This window comes from Apium graveolens, chromosome 6 (genome assembly GCF_009905375.1).
Source record: "Apium graveolens cultivar Ventura chromosome 6, ASM990537v1, whole genome shotgun sequence".
Taxonomy (NCBI): domain Eukaryota; kingdom Viridiplantae; phylum Streptophyta; class Magnoliopsida; order Apiales; family Apiaceae; genus Apium; species Apium graveolens.
This window is the reverse complement of record NC_133652.1, coordinates 268,128,960-268,148,581: the sequence shown is the minus strand read 5'-3', so window position 1 is coordinate 268,148,581 and position 19,622 is coordinate 268,128,960. Positions and strand designations below refer to the sequence as shown.

At 34.4% G+C, this 19,622-nt stretch overlaps 1 protein-coding gene across 1 annotated transcript; it reads left to right on the top strand.

Annotated features, from left to right (window-relative positions):
• The first annotated feature begins 1,585 nt into the window (after positions 1-1,585).
• Positions 1,586-14,468, top strand: LOC141666014 (uncharacterized). The gene is made up of 9 exons (XM_074472001.1): positions 1,586-1,693; positions 1,808-2,859; positions 3,220-3,424; positions 3,505-3,575; positions 4,051-4,301; positions 4,584-4,645; positions 4,700-5,392; positions 7,070-7,136; positions 13,936-14,468. Exons 1-9 carry the CDS (start codon positions 1,586-1,588, stop codon positions 14,466-14,468), a joined length of 3,042 nt encoding a protein of 1,013 aa, XP_074328102.1.
• The last annotated feature ends 5,154 nt before the right edge of the window (positions 14,469-19,622 follow it).

Below are 19,622 nucleotides of genomic sequence, written 5' to 3'. Positions count from 1 at the left end.
TTGCGGCACCATGGACATGACACTTCCGTGACAGTGTGATTGGTCACGGCGTATCCTTCTGTTAGCTCTTGGGAGGAGCTTTTGCGCATTTGATATTTGTTCTGGATACGTGGGTGCACCCAGAGTTTGATTTATGATTTGATTTATGGTGACGTTGTATATGTCGTACACGTTAACCATTCTGTTGCACGCATTAGGTACCCTATGATGTGTGTATTTGTATCCGTTCTGATCTCGGTACGAACTATCCTAACCCCTCGTTGTTTCAGCATGCTTGTTTTAAAATTATTGTTTTTATTATAAGCTGTGAAATATTAATTTCTGATTTTCTGTTTTATAAATTGTATTCCAAATCCGTACTGGGTGTTTGGCTCATGCCGTATTCTTTTTCTGGCAGGTGCTTAGAGGGATCTGGGACTTTGTGATGGAGAGCTACCCCATTTATTGATTAGGATTTCGGACTCTGTCATTATCTAGATTAAATTATTTAATTAGAGATTTCTACATTTATATTATTGGTTTAGACAGTTTGGAGATTTAATATTATTTTGGAGATTTTAAACTATTTAATTATTGTTTAGAAATATATTAGTGCTCTGTTTGCAGGCTTATGGATTTTAAGTAATATCTCCTTTTATTATTGAAAAGGGGGTGTTACAGCGATGGCATCAGAGCTTAGGTTTTTTCTTGTAGAAAACCTACTTAGGTTGACCTGTGAGTTTGGGTAGACGATAGGATGGGTGTTCTATTTAATTTCGTTTAATTCTGCTCTTTATAATTTCATTCTGCTTCATCATTTTGAAATCTGTTTGTAACTGCTTCATCATATTTGTTCTCGTAATCTTCATTCGTTCGTTATCTTATATTGTAGATTCCTCATAGACGTGATCCTTTTCATATTGACCTCACTCAGCTTACTGAGATGATAGGGCAAACAGTGGCTCAGGCTGTACAGCAGGCCTTGGCAAACCTAGGAAATCAGAATGGCGAGGGAAATCATAATGGATAGGGAAACCAGAATGGCTAGGGAAATCAAAATGGGCAAGGAAATCAGAATGGCAATGGGAATCACAATCAGAATGGTCAGGGCCATCAGTTGGAGCCGTTTGTATGGTTGGAGAGGTTTGTGAAGCAAAAACCAGAATCTTTTAGTTCAGCACCGACTCCTATTGATGCTGTAAATTGGATTGTTCATCTCGAGAAGATTTTTGATGCACTGGGTTGTGATGAGATTCAGAAGGTCAGGTTAGCTGTGTATAAGTTTGAGGGGGATGCTCAAAGGTGGTGGAGAGTAGTAAAAGCTACTAAAGGGGAGCAGTATGCAGAGGCTTTGGAATGGCAGGGTTTCAAGGAGGTATTCTATGAGCAGTACTTCTCTAATGCTGATAGGAAGGCTTATTTGAGGGAGTTTCATTCTATTGTGCAGCACCATGATGAGAGCATTACTGATTATATGGAGAGATTTATAAGGCTGGCTGGATTTGCTGTGACAGTTGCAAGGACTGCTGCATAATAGGCTGATAAATTTAAATGGGGGTTGAAGTCTTATCTGAGGGGTTTCATAATTTCTTTTAAATTTGATAATATGGTAGAAGTGGCTGATGCAACAAAGGACATTGAGAAGAAGCATATAGATTTCAGGACTTCTAGGTCTAGTAGTGGTAATAAGAGGGCTAGGGATGATCAGGGTTTTGTACAGGGTAGACAGTGGTATGGAGGTCGGAGTGGTCAAAAGGGACAGTGGCGTGGATAGAATCAGAATAGGGGTGGTCAGTCATTCCATGGTCGGAACCAGTATGTTGGTCAGAATCAGAATCAGCAGTTTCAGCGACAGAAGCAGCCTAGGCAGTGGCGGAATCGTCAACAGGGGCAGAGCCGTTACTCAGTATATGGGGGAAACCCCAATATGATTCCAGTCGCTCCTTGTGCTACATGTGGTGGACATCATCTAGTTAGAGCTTGTTACAGAAAAACTGAGGCTTGTTTTTTATGTGGTAGCATGTCCCATAGGGCAAAGGATTGTATAGTTTCACGCAACACTGGTGGAGGAGGAACTGGCGGTGGTAGTGGCAGTCAGCAGATTCCTACAGCCAGAGTATTTGTATTAACCGCAAATCAGGCATCAGCTAATTCAGGTACCGTTTCAGGAACACTTCTTATTGGTAGACGTGATGCTTATGTATTATTTGATACTGGTTCGACCCATTCTGTTGTGTCTTTATCATTTGTTCATCATCTTGGCGTTGCACCTTCATTATTATATCCTCATATGTCTATTGCTACCCCGATGGGGAATTCTGTAATTATATCTGATATATATCCAAAGTGTCCGATAGTTGTTGAAGATAGAAATTATAAGGTTAACTTGCTTCCGATGGAGATGCATGACTTTGACATTATCTTGGGCATGGATTGGTTGAGTGAACATCGTGCCACAATTGATTGTCAAGGAAAGAAGGTAATCTTTGGGGATGCAGATAAACCAGAATTTGTATACCAAGGGTCTCAGCCGAAAGGAGAAGTTAAATTAATTTCTGCTCTAAAGGCGAGTAAATTATTATCTAAGGGTTGTGATGGCTACCTTGCTTTCGTGAAGGATACATCGAAGGATGAACCTCGCATTGAGGATTATCCTGTTGTGAGGGAGTATGAAGATGTGTTCCCTGATGAGCTACCAGGTTTGCCACCACATAGAGAGGTAGAGTTTACTATTGAACTTGTTCCAGGTGCCGAGCCTATTTCTAAGGTGCCTTATCAAATGGCACCACTTGAGTTGCAAGAATTGAAGGAGCAGTTGCAAGAGTTGTTGGATAGAGGATTTATCAGGCCAAGTGTATCTCCGTTGGGCGCTCTCGTGCTGTTTGTGAAGAAGAAGGATGGTTCCATGAGGTTGTGCATTGACTACAGGGAGTTAAATAAGGTGACTATCAGGAACAGGTATCCTTTGCCACGCATTGATGACTTGTTTGATCAGTTACAAGGAGCGAAGTACTTCTAGAAGATAGATTTGAGATCTGGTTACCATCAATTACGAGTTAGGGAGGAAGATATTCTGAAGACTGTATTTCACACTCGTTATGGTCATTATGAGTTTCTCGTGATGTCATTTGGGTTGACGAATTCACCAGCGGTATTTATAGATTTGATGAATCGGGTCTTTCATGATTATCTGGATAAATTTGTGGTGGTTTTCATAGATGATATCTTGATCTACTGTAGGAGCAGAGAGGAGCATGAGGAGCATTTGCGTACTGTACTTGAAATTTTGAGGGAGAAGAAGATGTTTGTGAAATTTTCAAAGTGTGAATTCTGGTTGGAGGAAGTAGCATTTTTGGGGCATATTGTATCTGGTAGAGGCATTGAGTTGGATCCTGCGAAAGTCGAGGCTATTACTAATTGGCCGAGACCAAGCAATGTTACGGAGGTAAGGAGTTCTTGGGTTTGGCAGGTTATTACAGGCGTTTTGTGGAAGGTTTCTCTTTCATAGCTTTGCCATTGACTCAGCTAATGAGGAAGGGAATTAAATTCGAGTGGAATGATGATCGTGAGAAGAGCTTTCAAGAGTTGAAGAAGAGGTTGGTGTCAGCTCCAATACTTGTGTTTCCATTAAGGAGTGGAGGTTTTCAAGTTTATAGTGATGCTTCTAAGAGAGGATTGGGGTGTGTTCTTATGCAACATAGGAAAGTGATTTCTTACGCCTCTAGGCAACTTAAACCTTATGAGGTGAACTATCCTACCCATGACTTGGAGTTAGCGGCTGTGGTATTTGCTTTGAAGATCTGGAGACACTATCTTATGGAGAGACTTGTGACATCTTTACTAATCAAAAGAATCTCAAATACATCTTTACTCAGAAGGAGCTTAACATGAGGCAGCGGAGGTGGCTTGAACTTCTTAAGGATTATGATGCAAATATTCAGTACCATCCGGGGAAGGCGAATGTAGTGGTAGATGCTTTAGTAGGAAGGACTTGGGGAGTGTTGCATCTCTCATTACTCAGCCGCACCTTATTTCAGATTTGGAGCGCTTGGGTGTTGAGTTGTATGTTAGAGGATCAAATGCTAGCATTGCAACTTTGAAAGTGGAACCGAATCTTGTTTCAAAGGTTAAGGAAGCCCAGAAGAATAATATAAGTTTGGAAGCTATTAGATCCGAGGTGGCAAGTGGAAAGCAAACACATTTTCGTGTTGATAATGAGGGTGTGATATGGTTGGGTGGAAAATTGTTTGTTCCTGCAGATCCGATAATTCGCGAGGAAATTTTAAAGGAGGCTCATAGTTCTTCATTCTCTATCCATCCAGGTTCTACCAAGATGTATAGGTATTTGAAGAAGCACTTTTGGTGGAGTAGAATGAAGGGAGATATAGCAAAATTTGTGGGAAAATGTCTTACATGTCAACAAGTGAAGATAGACCATCAGAGGCCTAGTAGACTATTGCAGCAGCTAGATATTCCAGTTTGGAAGTGGGAAAATATTACTATGGATTTTGTGACTCATTTGCTGAGGACTTTCAAGAAGAACGATGTCATATGGGTAGTGGTTGATAGACTTACTAAGTCCGCTCACTTCTTGTCTATTACAGAAACTACTCCTATTCATGAGTTGGCTGAAATTTTTCAGCGAGATATTGTTAGACTTCATGGGGTTCCCATGTCAATAGTTTCTAACAGGGATACGAGATTTACATCGTGTTTTTAGAAGGGATTCCAGCAAGCTTGGGGTACGAGGCTTAATTTTAGTACAGATTATCATCCGCAGACCGATGGACAGTCAAAAAGGACGATCCAGATGTTAGAGGATATGTTGAGGGCTTGTGTTTTGGAGTGGACAGGTGATTGGGATAAATATTTGTATCTAGTAGAGTTTGCGTATAATAATAGTTGGCACGCGAGTATTGGTATGCCACCATTTGAAGCTTTGTATAGTAGGAGGTGTAGGGCACCATCTTGTTGGGATGAGGTTGGTGAGGGAGTCATTGAAGGGCCGGAGTTGGTTAGAATCACTATTGAGAAGGTAGAGAAAGTTAAAGAAATTTTGAAGGAAGCCCGATCACGTCAAAAGAGTTTTGCCGATCAACATAGAAAGTTTAGTGGATTTGAGCCAGGTGATCATGTGTTCCTAAAAGTGTCACCTTGTAAGGGTGTGAAGCGTTTTGGTATAAAGGGGAAGCTTAGTCCGAGATATATTGGAACTTTTGATGTTATGGAGAAAGTAGGGAAAGTATCTTTTAGAGTTGCATTGCCACCACAACTATCTCATGTGCATAATGTGTTTCATGTGTCCATTTTGAGGGGCTATAAATATCATCCATTACACGTAGTTCAGTATCCATTGCATAAGATTAGAGAGGATCTTTCTTGTGAAGAGGAAGCTATAAATATCATCCATTCTGTTTGTGAAAGTTTTGTGGAAAAATCATTCGGAGAGAGAGGCTACTTGGGAGTTAGAAGAATAATTTTGTGGGAAATATCTGCATTTATTCGATTCAGGTAACAATTTTTTAGTTTCCTTAGATTCCGGGGACGGAATCCTTTTTAAGGGGGTATATATATAATATATAAGTATTTCAGATAATTAATAATAATAATAATAATAATAATAATAATAAGTTTAGAATTATAATTAGAATTATATTTTAGAATCCTACTTGTATTATTATTGGTTAGTCTGCGATATTATATAAACAACACATATACATGGCTAATCATCACATAACCCTAATTCAATATTTGGGAGCCGCGCTAAAAAACGAGAGCAGAAAAGAGAGAGTAGTGGAGCGTGCGTCTTATTCTTTATTCCTCTATTTGTGGTCTGGTACGTATAAATCGGATAGTCATGTTATTATTTAATTCGTTAGATTCCTATTGTCATGAATTAGTTTACACTATCCACATAATTCACTCACCAGTAGCAATAGTTAGTTCTGGCCATGAGTTTTACACAAGGTGGACATGATTGCATATCTTTTAAAAATTGACTATGTGTTACATCATTATTTAATGTACTACATGATTTTTATGTGAATTTAAGAATGTGTATGATGAAATCTTAGTCTAGTTTGTAAATCAGTTTTGTAAATTAAATTATTGGAGCATTATTTGTGTTTTGGATCCATTCGTATGTTTCTTATTCATATTTAATAATTAATATTTGATTATTTGTTTTAATAATGTTACCAAGACACTACACTTGAACTTGATTTTATAATTTGGTATTATAGCTTATTATTTAGACTATGGTCTTTATATTTATTTAGTATTTTGTTTTAAGTGCATCAGTTAGTGTGATAAATATTGTATAGGTATGTTATGAGTATGTTATGACCAGTAACATAGTCATGAAACCGAAGTCTTCTTGTAATGTTACTATCTTGAATTATTAGTATTTATATTATGGTAACTTTTATTATTATATTCAATTTCCTCATACTATAGTTTAAGTCTGGCTACTGTATTCTTTTACTATATAATTTGGAAAGGTGAATTTAGTTAATAATTAAATATTGATAATATGTATTGTTGCCTGTAGGTATCATTATTTAATTATGCGCAATGATTGATTTGGTTAATAACCTTATTAACATGATCTCTTTCCCGGCATGACAATAAGCTACTACAGTACACGTGAAATTGGTCAATGGGATTAGTTAGCTTTAGCTTGGTCATGTAAATACTAATGTATTAAAAGTAAAAGGACCTAGGATCTTAAATCTTATTATATTGATTGTTAGTACATATTAATAGGTTTGACATGTTACATTAATATTTAATTAAAAAGAGTGCATCATGTACGTGTGTTTATGCAGAGTCCAAAACATTTGATATATTAAAGTGAATATTTATGCTTTGATTAATTGTTAGCCATAATTAATAATAATAGTTCAATATTATAATATTATAAAAGGAAATTCAAGAGCTATATGGAATTCGTATATGTGATTGTAACATGGTTAGCTAATTTATGTACCGAAGTCGTTGAAATAATTAGTATATTAGTAACATGATTAGAATTTAAATATTAACTGTTAAATAATGTATGTTAATTATAAATTATAATTTTTGTAATTAGGTCGGGAGCCTAGAGTTTAGAGGATCGTTTGTGGATTCCTTTAGTGTTAGAGTTTGCGATATTCGAGGTATGGATTCTGTCCCCTTTTTATTCAGCGCTCCTCTTCTTAGAAATTTAATATCTCTGCTTTGTTGATTTCATATTTTATTCGCTCCGTTAAAATTGTTTGGATATTTTGACTTCCGAAAATTGTTTTAAAATTTGATTTGAAAAATTATAAATATCTGTTATGCGATTTTCAAAATTATTTATGACACCCTCTGCTTTGGAAATCTTAATTATTTGTCTCAGGTGATTTTTAAATTCTGCGAGAAATATTATTTTTCATTTGAACCCTTAGTGTGATTTAGGGTATACCGAGTTAACCAGCTGTAGGGGTACTACAGCCGTGTCATTGCGGCACCAGTGACATGACATTTTCGTAATAGTGTGATTAGTCACGGCGTATCCTTCTGTTAGCTCTTGGGAGGAGCTTTTACGCATTTGATATTTGTTCAGGATACGTGGGTGCACCCAGAGTTTGATTTGTGATTTGATTTATGGTAACGTTGTATATGTCGTACACGTTAACTATTCTGTTGCACGCATTAGGTACCCTATGATGTATGTATTTGTATATGTTCTGATCTCGGTATGAACTATCCTAACCCCTCGTTGTTTCAGCCATGTTTGTTTTAAAATTATTGTTTTTATTATAAGTTGTGAAATATTAATTTCTGATTTTCTGTTTTATAAATTGTATTCCAAATTCGTACTGGGCGTTTGGCTCATGCCTTATTCTTTTTCTGGCAGGAGCTTAGGGGGATATGGGACTGTGTGATGGAGGGCTACCCTATTTATTGATTAGGATTTCGGACTCTGTCATTATCTAGACTAAATTATTTAATTAGAGATTTCTACATTTATATTATTGGTTTAGACAGTTTGGAGATTTAATATTATTTTGGAGATTTTAAACTGTTTAATTATTGTTTAGAAATATATTAGTGCTCTGTTTGCAGGCCTATGGATTTTAAGTAATATGTCCTTTTATTATTGAAAAGGGGGTGTTACATATATATTGTGAATATATATAAATAATCACTTGAACATATTTTAATGATCATCTATAGACTAATTCAATTTATGCACTTTAATATTGTAGATATCAAATGATAAATAACAAAAATAACTTCTCTATGTAATAGTCCTTGAGAAGGACAAACTGATATGAAATAATTTCCTCGACTGACATGGGAACTTGAGGATTGTTCTGAGTTACAAGGATGTCACTCAAACCCCTCCCTTATTTTTTATAGCTAAGAATGATACTTGTGCTGAACAAAATGCTTACATTAAGCAAATTAATTATGCAACTGATGTTTCATGTCTCATGCTTGCAATTATAAGTGCTGAGCTTTAGTAGCAACAAGAGCATTTTGATGCTTATAAAGTTTTATTGAGCACCTTCAAAGGATGTTTGAAGGATAGACTCATCAAGAAATATTTGACAATAATAAGGCACTATAAATTTGCATAAATAGGAGAATGAGATCCGGTTGGACCAAATGGTCTAAAGAAGATAGGTATACGTACCTTGATATTTTGAGTTTCAAGATTGGTCTACAGACATAGCTTGATTTGATCAAACAATCTTTGAACAACTTCTATTCTCAGTTTATTATGGACAAAATGAATGAGATAGATAAAACACCCATTGAATTGTAAGGCATGTTCAGAACTGCTAAAACAACACGATAAAGGCATGAACTTCGTCCATATTGATGGTGTACACATGGAATGAAAATGGGAAATAAAAGTGGACAAGCAAGGTTAAGATTTGATTTTATTCAGTGTCAAACCAGAGTCCAATCCCAAGGGGATTTTAAAGCCTATTAGTGATGTTGCTAAAGAAGACGATTAACACTTATGTGGAAATAACCGGATGATTGGAAGTTAAACTCTCGAGCTTATTTAGAAGATCTAAAAAAGAAGACCAACAATGGTCAAACTTCAGGTATCGAGTTAGAATTTGAGAAAACATTGTTGCTCTAGTTGGATGAACTCGGTACCTAATTTCTCCCATAAGGCGAAGTTGGGAACTTGGTAAATTGTTAATACGTGTTGTTTTTAGCGGATGCATATATCAATTTCTTGTCAGGACAAGAAATTATTTTATTTTAATTAAATAAATAACAGTTGTTTATTCTATTTCAATGATAAGACTTGTAATATTGTAAAATTAGTTAACAATTTATATGCTCTAAGATGACTATGCATGATGGTCATACTAGTTCCATGAGTATTAGATACATGGGTGATTGGCTCTAGTGCAAGTGGGAGATTGTTAGTGTTTGTGCCCTAGAGACAACACTATAATGTTTTAGTTAAAATATTTGGATTATTAATGTTTATGTTCTATCAATTATTCCCTTTATAATTTATTATGTCTTAATTTACCGTGATAAAAATATTAGATTAATAAATATCCTTGGAATATGATATAAATTCTATATCTCTAAGTAAGTGACTTAGAAATGAGATTATGAGAATAGTATCAATATTCCTAAATATCCCTAGTCGAGTATTATTATTAAGGGACAATAATAATGTATTAAGACTAGTATATTTGTTGATTGATGATCACATCTCATTGATCATAGGATAGTGATACTAAAGTAAAAAACACAGGCAGATGTGAAGGTACATGGTGTTGGATAGACCCAATGTGAGATTCTACATGTCTGTTGTGTCATAAGTAATTCTCACTGTGATAATGATGTAATGGTCCTTAGACTTGAAATTATTATATTTTTATGCGAGAATTAATGTACTTTAATTACATTAAAAATTACCTTTGGCCGGTTAATGATAAAAGTGTATTTCGGGTATATTATGAATCGTATGAGAAATATGAATGATTTAGAAAGGATTTAACTTTCCTAATTTTAGGAGTGATATTATTGGTCTCTTGTGTGAGCTAGACTATGAAATGCGTGGTCGCGCTCAAATGTTGATTTGATGTGATAGTCTACTCATTGATCAAGAAAACTTGGATTAAACTATAATGATGATGACACATTACATGCCTCTAGTTTAATATATAATATGTGGTTAAAGGGATTATATTACATTGTACATTATTCACGAAAGGTTTAATCGATCACCGATTAATTTATTATAATTACTTGGGTAGAAATGATGTATTACTAGATGCTGGTAATTGTTTACGATTTTAAATCAAATTTAAAATTCGTTGCCAACGTAATAATAACCTATAGGGTCACACACAAAAAATGCTTGAAGTATTATTTAATTTAAATTGGATTTAATTTAAATTAAAGTAATTCAAATTAATTAAAATATTAATTAAGTTTGACTTAATTAATTAGATAAATAAAGATATTTGAATTTACTAATATTAATTATAAAATTTATTTGTTAAATTATTAATTGAGACTTAATTATAATAAATATAGGAATTTCAAATTAATAATAACTTCTAATTAGTTAAGATTTATAAATTCTTTTTTCTACCCTTTATATAATATCTCTTGTGTGGCTGATTTTGGATGTAAGACTTTTACTAAAACCCTAGCCACCAAGAGAGAGGATAGAGAGAGAGTAAGAAGAGACTATTTTGTGCTTATACATATCCAATCCTTGAGTTCAAATATCTGTGTGGATACCGATAGAGCATAGATCGCGAGAGTGGGATGCATGATGATTGAACAGGTTTTGGATCTTCATTAGACAATAAATTTGTGAAGCTTCTTAAGGTAAACAATCTGATCTAAGAATTAAATATATGTTTTTCGCATGGATCCTGCAGTGGGTTTTGACAAAATCTGATTTTTCACATTTTTAAATTACAGTTTTCGTTACAAAATATAGTGTTACAAGGACTCTATGATGTGCCCTCATGGGATCATGTAGTCATAAGTTGTTGTAATTATATCTTCTGTCCGGCTTACCTGTGAGTTTGTACTTCTACTGGTCCCTTAAAGTCTCTTCGAAATATAAAAAGATTACTACTTACTTGCTAATATGGGTGCGGGACTGATCTCCTGATAATATGGGGACTTCCTGCCCTCGAGGTTATATGGTGGTAGACCACCCCTACTAGTAATATAAGGTCAAGCGTGACACGAGGAGATGACACCCTTCTTAGTAGTATGTGGACAAGGTTCCCCTCTTGTTGAGAGGTGGAAATGACTCATGTCTCGTTGAGAGGTGGACAAGACTTCATTTCTGATGGAGAGGTGGACATGACTTCGGTCTTGTTAAGAGGTGGACAGGGCTTCCTTCCTGTTAAGAGATGGACAAGACTCTATTTCTCAATATATTTACATGTGTCAGCTAGTGAGACCTTGGTCAGCATAGCAGTACACGATTCTGGTCAACTATCTATTTTCACGTGTCAGCTAGTGAGGCATTGGTCAACATATCTTTAAAATTGTATGGAGCCATAAAAATTACAAAAAAATAAAATAAAATAGAGAAAATTAAAAAACCAGAATAAATCGGTGAAGTTGCAAGGCCACTGACCTATGGATGATGTCAAAGTTATCACATTTTTTTAAAATTGGTCACCTAAATACTAAATTTGAGTGTGCCAAAAAAATTATTTACATACGTTTTCCCAAACTGAATATCTGAAATACGTTATCTCAGACTGGATTTTTAACATATTTTTATTTTTATTTTAAACTGAAATACGATTGAAGCTGAAATACGCTTTCTTACATAAGGTATATTTACATAAGAAAATCATGAAATAATTTTTTTGAGGTAACCAGTCTGTGGTAAAAATGATCAATATATAGAAAATAGATATTTTCCTCGCTTAGTTTAAAAAAGTGTTATTTTTATTTATTTTTTTCTATTTTGTTTTCATTGTACTTGTGTCTCCTGTTGCTTAGGTTTTGTATGTTTAGGTTTATGACAGGCTCTCAAACGGATAATTCGGATACAGATCTGTTTTTATCCCTATTCAAAATTGTCGGATTCAGATACGAATAATATCCGTTTTATTTTGAATACGAATAATATCTATTTTTTGTGAATACGAATGTGAATATTTCAAATGGATATCAGATATTTTAGATTTTTTGATAGCACTAACATATTGACAATGATTTTGGAACATTTTTTTACAATTAAACTCAAATATATATATATATATATATGTGTGTGTGTATGTGTGTGTCTGTGTATGTGTGTGTGTGTGTAAAGTATTTTTACAATTATATAAAATTTGTGTAAATGTATTATTTAAGCTAATAAAATAAATTTTAAATTACATATAATTATATATATATATTTAATATTCAAATATTTCGAATAACATTTCATGGGTCCCCTTCCACAACCAAGGTTGACTAGGATTCACTCCTGAGCCAACCAATCAAGACCGTGCATTTCGAATATTAAACGGCTGGGATTAGTTCCTTCCGCAATGATTCATTGCGGAAGTAAACAAAATGACCCTTGTACCCTTTCTTCCGCATTGATTCATTGCGTAAGGTGTTAAATTACCGTTTTATCCTTAGCACTTCCGCAATGATTCATTACGGAAGTCGTGAACAGATAAACCCCTGCTAACCAAATGTTAGCAGTTTTATCGATTAAAAACTGTTCTTGAGCATTTTTTGGGCGATTACGTGCGATCCTAGGGCGATTTCGAGCTTTTCTAAGGCAATTGCAACTGATTCTTTTGTGTTCTTCTTCCTTGATTCAAAGGTTCGTTATTCTTCTTCCATTTTTTTCTCTTGTATACGCACAAACACACACGAGATGTATGTATATATACACACATACGCAGTACACAAACAAGATGTTCTTGATTATACACACATGATAATCTTGATTATTTGTGTTGATTTTTTTCTTTTTAGTCGAATTGTATGATGATTTTGTTCTTTTTTAGTTCGAATTGTAGCATGATTTGATACTTTTTAGATCGAATTATATGTTTTTGATTCTTTCTGATTAATTAGTTCGAATTAGGGTTAGTATTAATTACGAATTTTTAATTTTTATTTCGAATTAATTAATTTTTATATTGAATTATATGTTAAAATTTGGCATAATTAACAATTAGGGTTAGGATTAATTAGGTCATTTTAATTTTTTAATTTGAAATAAATTAGTTAAGGAATGAATTTAGGTTTAATTTTGAGTTGTGAATTTCATTCGAATAATTAGGTTAATTATATACATATTAATTCGAATTATTAGATTAAATTTAGGATTAATGATAGATGATTTGGGATAATTATGGGTGATTAGGCATACTTTTAGTATTTAAATATATGAGTTAGGCATACTTGTTTAATTGGGGCTAATTAGAATGACTAAATATGATTAGAATAATTAATTTGAATTTAAAGTAATAATTTGAAATAAGGATTAGGTCATTTTAATTTTTTAATTTGAAATAAATTAGTTAAGAAATGAATTTAGGTTTAATTTCGAGTTGTGAATTTCATTCGAATAATTAGGTTAATATTTAAAATTAATTATAAATGGTTTGGAATAGTTATGAATAATTATTAGGTTAATTTGAATTAATATTATCAATTAAATATATTTCTTAGTATTTAAATATATATTTGTTTAAATACTTGTTTAATTGGGGCTAATGAAAATGACTAAATATGATTAGAATAATTAATTTGAATTTAAAATAAGGATATATTTAAAGATATCCTTGTTTACACTTATTTAATTGCAAATTACTTGTTTAATTGTTAATTAATTGTTCATAATCTATCCTTGTTTAATTACTTGTTTATTTGCAGTTATTTTTTTAGTTGTTTGTTATTCTGCCCTTATTTGTGCATTATAATATCAAACTGAAATAATTCTTGTTTTGAAAATTGCAGATAAAATTAATATGGAATTTGGGCCTATGGATCGATCATTGTTGACCATGCAGGATGATCACATTAGTACTCTTATATGGCATGGGGGTGAGAGGGAGACGCTCGATGTTAGACAGTTGACTGCTAACATGGGTAACTGGGTATTGGATGAGGAGCAGATACATTTGCTTACAGGCTGGGGTTTCGAGGTGTTTGTTAACCCCTTGGTTGTTCCGCAGAATGATATTCACTTGATCACTGCACTGGTGGAGAGGTGGAGGCCAGAGACTAACTCATTTCACTTCACATTCGGTGAGATGACCATTACACTGGAGGATGTTTACATGATCCTGGGGCTGCCTATTACTGGTCGTGTTGTTACCCATACGGAGCTTGATAATCCGAAACCGTATTGGGAGACCAACTGGGAGGATTTGAGGATGACTAAGAAGGAGCGGGCTGATATGTATGGTCGAGGCGGGGTGACTCTTCACAAGTTACGCACGAGATATGGTTCTAGGCCAGAGGGGGAGCAACGTCCAGAGTTTCTTTAGCAGGATCCTATAGTTTACACACGGGCATATCTTCTGTTTCTGATTGGAGGTATATTATTTTTTACCTCATCTCGGGATGTGGTGCACCCCCGATATCTACAGCTTATACAGGACACTGATCATATTATCGATTATACTTGGGGGGCTTCTCTTCTGAGCTACTTGTATAGATGTTTGTCGAAGGTTGTGCATAAGTCTTCAGGCAGTCTGAACGGGTGTGCTATGTTGCTGATGTTGTGGGCTTGGGAGAGGGTATTTCCTGGCCGTCCGGATATTGCACCGCGTACAAGGTTTGTGTTGCCGAGGGCTACAGCGTGGGCTAGACCGGTAGCTAACAGGAGGAGTAACCCTTACCATCACACAGGAGGTTATCGGGGAGATTTTGATAGCTTTCAGATGAGTTGGTTGACATGGCAGCCATATCGGAGGTTTTATAGGAGGATTGATTATAGTGCCGATGATTATGATACTGACATGATGGATATGTTGCATACGGCACTCGGTCGCATATCGATGATTCATTTTGAGATGGTGGAGTATGTCATGTCGGACAGGGTTCTGAGACAGTTCGGTATGTTGCAGCATATTCATGAGGAGCCGATGGATCACGGTTTTCTACGTGTGGAGAGGTTATCCCGTATGCAACGGGATAACCATACTGTTTTGTTGAGACAGTTTATATTGGAGTGGGATTCTTTTGTTGACACGGGTATGCCTATTGTTACAGAGGGGGCTTATGTACCGATGACAGAGTACATGTACTGGTATAGGAGGGTGAGTAAATTGGAGATAGCACCATTTGTAGCTGAGCATGCCACTAAGATACAGCCTCGTGATTGGTATAACCAGCAGAATATGGTTGATGCGGTATATTTTATAAGTCTTCCTTAATTCTTGCAATTTTACCCCTTAAATTGATTAAATCTTGCATTTTTAGGAATAAAATGCCAAATTATTTCATATTTAGGACTTAAAAAAAAAGAATTAATGCATTTAACCCCTTAAATTGATTAAATCTTGCATTTTTAGGAATAAAATGCCTAATTATTTCATATTTAGGACTTCAAAAAAGAATTAATGCATTTTACCCCTTAAATTGATTAAATCTTGCATTTTTAGGAATAAAATGCCTAATTATTTCATATTTAGGACTTAAAAAAGAATTAATGCATTTTACCCCTTATATTGATTAAATCTTGCATTTTTCGGAATAAAATGCCTAATTATTTCATATTTAGGACTTAAAAAAGAATTAATGTATTTTACCCCTTAAATTGATTAAATCTTGCATTTTTAGGAATAAAATGCCTAATTATTTCATATTTAGAACTTAAAAAAAAAAAGAATTAATACATTTTACCCCTTAAATTGATTAAATCTTGCATTTTTAGAAAAAAATGCCTAATTATTTCATATTTAGGACTTGAAAAAAGAATTAATGCATTTTACTCCTTCAATTGATTGAATCTTGCATTTTTAGGAATAAAATGCCTAATTATTTCATATTTAGGACTTAAAAAAAGAATTAATGCATTTTACCTCTTAAATTGATTAAATCTTGCATTTTTAGGAATAAAATACCTAATTATTTATCATTTTTTTATATTTTAGTTGGAGAGTGCTATGAGGTTGGCTCAGGTGGTACACAGTCATGATGTTGGAGACTGGTTTTATGAGGCGGTTCCTAATTTTTTGACTCGATATGATCGAGTAATGACCGAGTGGAGGGGTCATTTGGTTGATAGACCCTCCTTTAAAAGACCTGATCATGGCACTGTATCTCTTAACGTGCACGCGAGGTAGTATTATTTATTTGTCAGAAATTTCACGATAAACTTGTTTACAATTATTAATGTATTGAAATGTTGTAAATGTTACCGCAGGCTGAGACTAGTGATGCACAGTCTTCCGAGGACCCACTTCATGTCTCCCAGAAACGCTTACGCCAGGTACTCTTTGATAAACTTCTTAAATAATGCATTGATATGGTACTCTCTTCTTAAATAATGCATTGATATGTATTAACATGTTATTGTAGGGTGAGACTGTTGATGTTCATACTACCCATCATGTCGGTAGTACAGCACCTCCTCCCTCCCAGCAGACCCCTCATACATCGGCTCCCCCCACATCTGTTCCACCTCCTACATCCGTTACCCCTCCTACATCCGCTACCCCTCCTACATCTGTTTCACCTCCTACATCCTCTCCCATTTCTACCTCTGTTCCAGTCGGTGTTGAGGTAGTGTATTAATTTGGTTCTTTAAAACTGCATTTGTGCATTGTGTGTATTGTGTGTGATTATTATTTTTTATTATTTTAGGAGGTTGAGACTGGTACTCCTCCGACACAGCTGACCACTCCTGTCACTCATCCTCCCGGCGTTCAGGTACTAATCAGTATATTTAATCACAACCACCAGTAGTTAGTATTTCTTATGTGGGACTAAATTATTTTGCTAATTCATATTTATTGCAGATTGATAGTGCTACACCTGCTTCTGCTACACCATCTCTCCCGATTGCTTTTCATCTTGTTGATATGGAGGTATCATTTATTTCTCGGTGTTGAGTTAAAATTCATCATGTATAACTACTCTTGAATAGTTGCATGATGTTTGTTGATTTAATTGCAGCTTGCTAGTGCTACTCCTGTTACACGAGGATTTGTTGATTTTCGTGGTAATGTTACCAGTGTTCCTGTTCAGTTAGCCTCCATATTCGAGGTACAATTTTAACATATTTAGTTACTCCCATTACATGTGTTCATTCTTTTGACATGTATTTGCAGATAGACAGAAGTGAAGACTTTTATAAAGATAAGGAGAGGCGTGGTGGTGAGGACAGACGGGGTGATTTGACTAGGCCTATGAAGAACTGAAAGATCGACTGGATTTTTACACATTGGTGGGCTGGTGATCTACCATATGTTTTTGAAAGGCACACAGATATTACCATGTTCCTTAGTAAGAAGCAAGTGCACACCCTGGCACCCGGGAATGAATTGGAGGATGATGTTGTCAATGCTTGTATAGAGTTGGTAAGGCTTCGAGAGAGGTATATGTGGTAAAACGGGGATCTATATTCGCCGGCAAAGAGGTTTTTCATTGCTCCTAGTTTCCTCATGTACCAGCCTCGGAGATTAAGCACAAATATGAATGTACTAACATCTAATACCTACCTCTCTTTAATTACAAATGTCTCTTATTTCTTGAATTGTGTTGTTACTGACGTCTATTTTACAGATGGATCCATACAAGATGACAGGAGCGGAGCTTGCTGATCAGATTGACTTCTTTAAGACCTACCATAGGCAATTTCAAGGGGCAGATATCCAGTTATGTGATTATGCTTTATTTCCTACATGCACTGGAGGTCATTGGATCTTGTTTATTGTGGACCTGAACAAGATGAAAGTTCTATTAGTTGATCCACTTCGTGAGGATGGGCCCCTCAGTAATTTCAAGATGCTTTACTCCGTCCAGTATTACTTCATGGTAACCTCTAATCTTTGTATATTTAGACTTATAAAAAGAGTTTATGCTTAATAAAGAGTTATGCAAATAATTCATGTCTTTTAGCCCTTAATTTGATTTATTATTTGCATATTTAGGATAAAATGCTTAATAAAGACTTATAGAAAAGAATTCATGTCTTTTAGCCCTGAATTTGATTTATTATTTGCATATTTAGGATATAATGCATAATAAAGACTTATAAAAAAAATTCATGTCTTTTAGCCCTTAACTTGATTTATTATTTGCATATTTAGGATAAAATGCTTAATAAAGACTTATAGAAAAGAATTCATGTCTTTTAGCCCTGAATTTGATTTATTATTTGCATATTTAGGATATAATGCATTATAAAGACTTATAAAAAGAATTCATGCTTAATTATTTCATATTTGTTACTAATTATTTGAAATTGTAGAAGAAAATCCTCCCGTGCTGGCTAAATTACTTGGACCCCCAGAGATTTACAAAGAAATTCATGAAGATGGCTATAGTTACTGCGGCCGAAGCAAGATACTGGAGTTGACTGCGGCGTCTATGTATGCAGGTATGTGGATGCCATTCTTAATGGGATTAGATTAGAGCACGCTGTCTGGCATCCATATGATGATGTAGAGACATTTCGTTATCGCATTACTTGGGAACTGCGTAGGGGGCGTGCTCGTCATCTTTCAGCATGGGGATTGACCCAAAGAAATTTGGGTTTATGATTTATTTCTTGAATTTATATTAGAAGATTTATTGGACTTGTATTTGTATACTTATGTTGGTTCTTGTGGTAGTTTTTCGATTGTTCATGTTGGTATGAACTTACTTAGAATGGTTAAATTGTTCGTATGGATTTGGTTTGCATTTTTGATTTGGATATGGTTTGGATTTTTTATTTGGTTAGCTTTTGAATGTTAGAATAAATGGTTAGAATGTTTATCATTTTCGATGAGGATTGGTGTTTGATTTGTTGGATTGGTTAATTTGGATTGGTGTTTGATTTGTTGGAATGGTTATGTCTTTTTATTGTTGAGTTTGTAGCATAGAAACAGGGACAGGAAAACTAGAAATTGCAGGAAACTACAGGCTGCAGAAACAGCAAAACCTGCAGTCTGCAGGTTTCAGTACCCTTCCGCAATGAATCATTGTGGAAGCAAGTCCCATCCACAATGAATCATTGTCGGAGCTTGAAACTTCTGCAAAAATTACACTTTGGTCACCCTGTTTCATTTTTTATAATTTGGTCACTGCATATGAATAAATTCGAATTAAATAATAAAAACTCTTACAATTATTGTAAAAAATGCCTGGAACACTAAAAATTTTAAAAAATAATTTCTGTATTTTTTTTACCATTTCTCATTTTTTCCATTTTATTTTGATTTTTTCCTTGAATAATATGTAATAATTCGAATTAAAAATAAAAAAAATAAAAAAAGGACTTTTCTTAAAAATTAATTAAAAATTAGAGGAGAGCCTGAAATTATGAAAAAATAGTGTCACTAATTTTTTTTCACCATTTCCCATTTTTCCCATTTTATTTTGATTTTTCTCCTTCAATAATGTCTAATAATTCGAATTAAAAATAAAGAAAAAATAAAAATAATGGACATTTCCTAAAAATTAATTAAAAATTAGAGGAGAGACTAAAA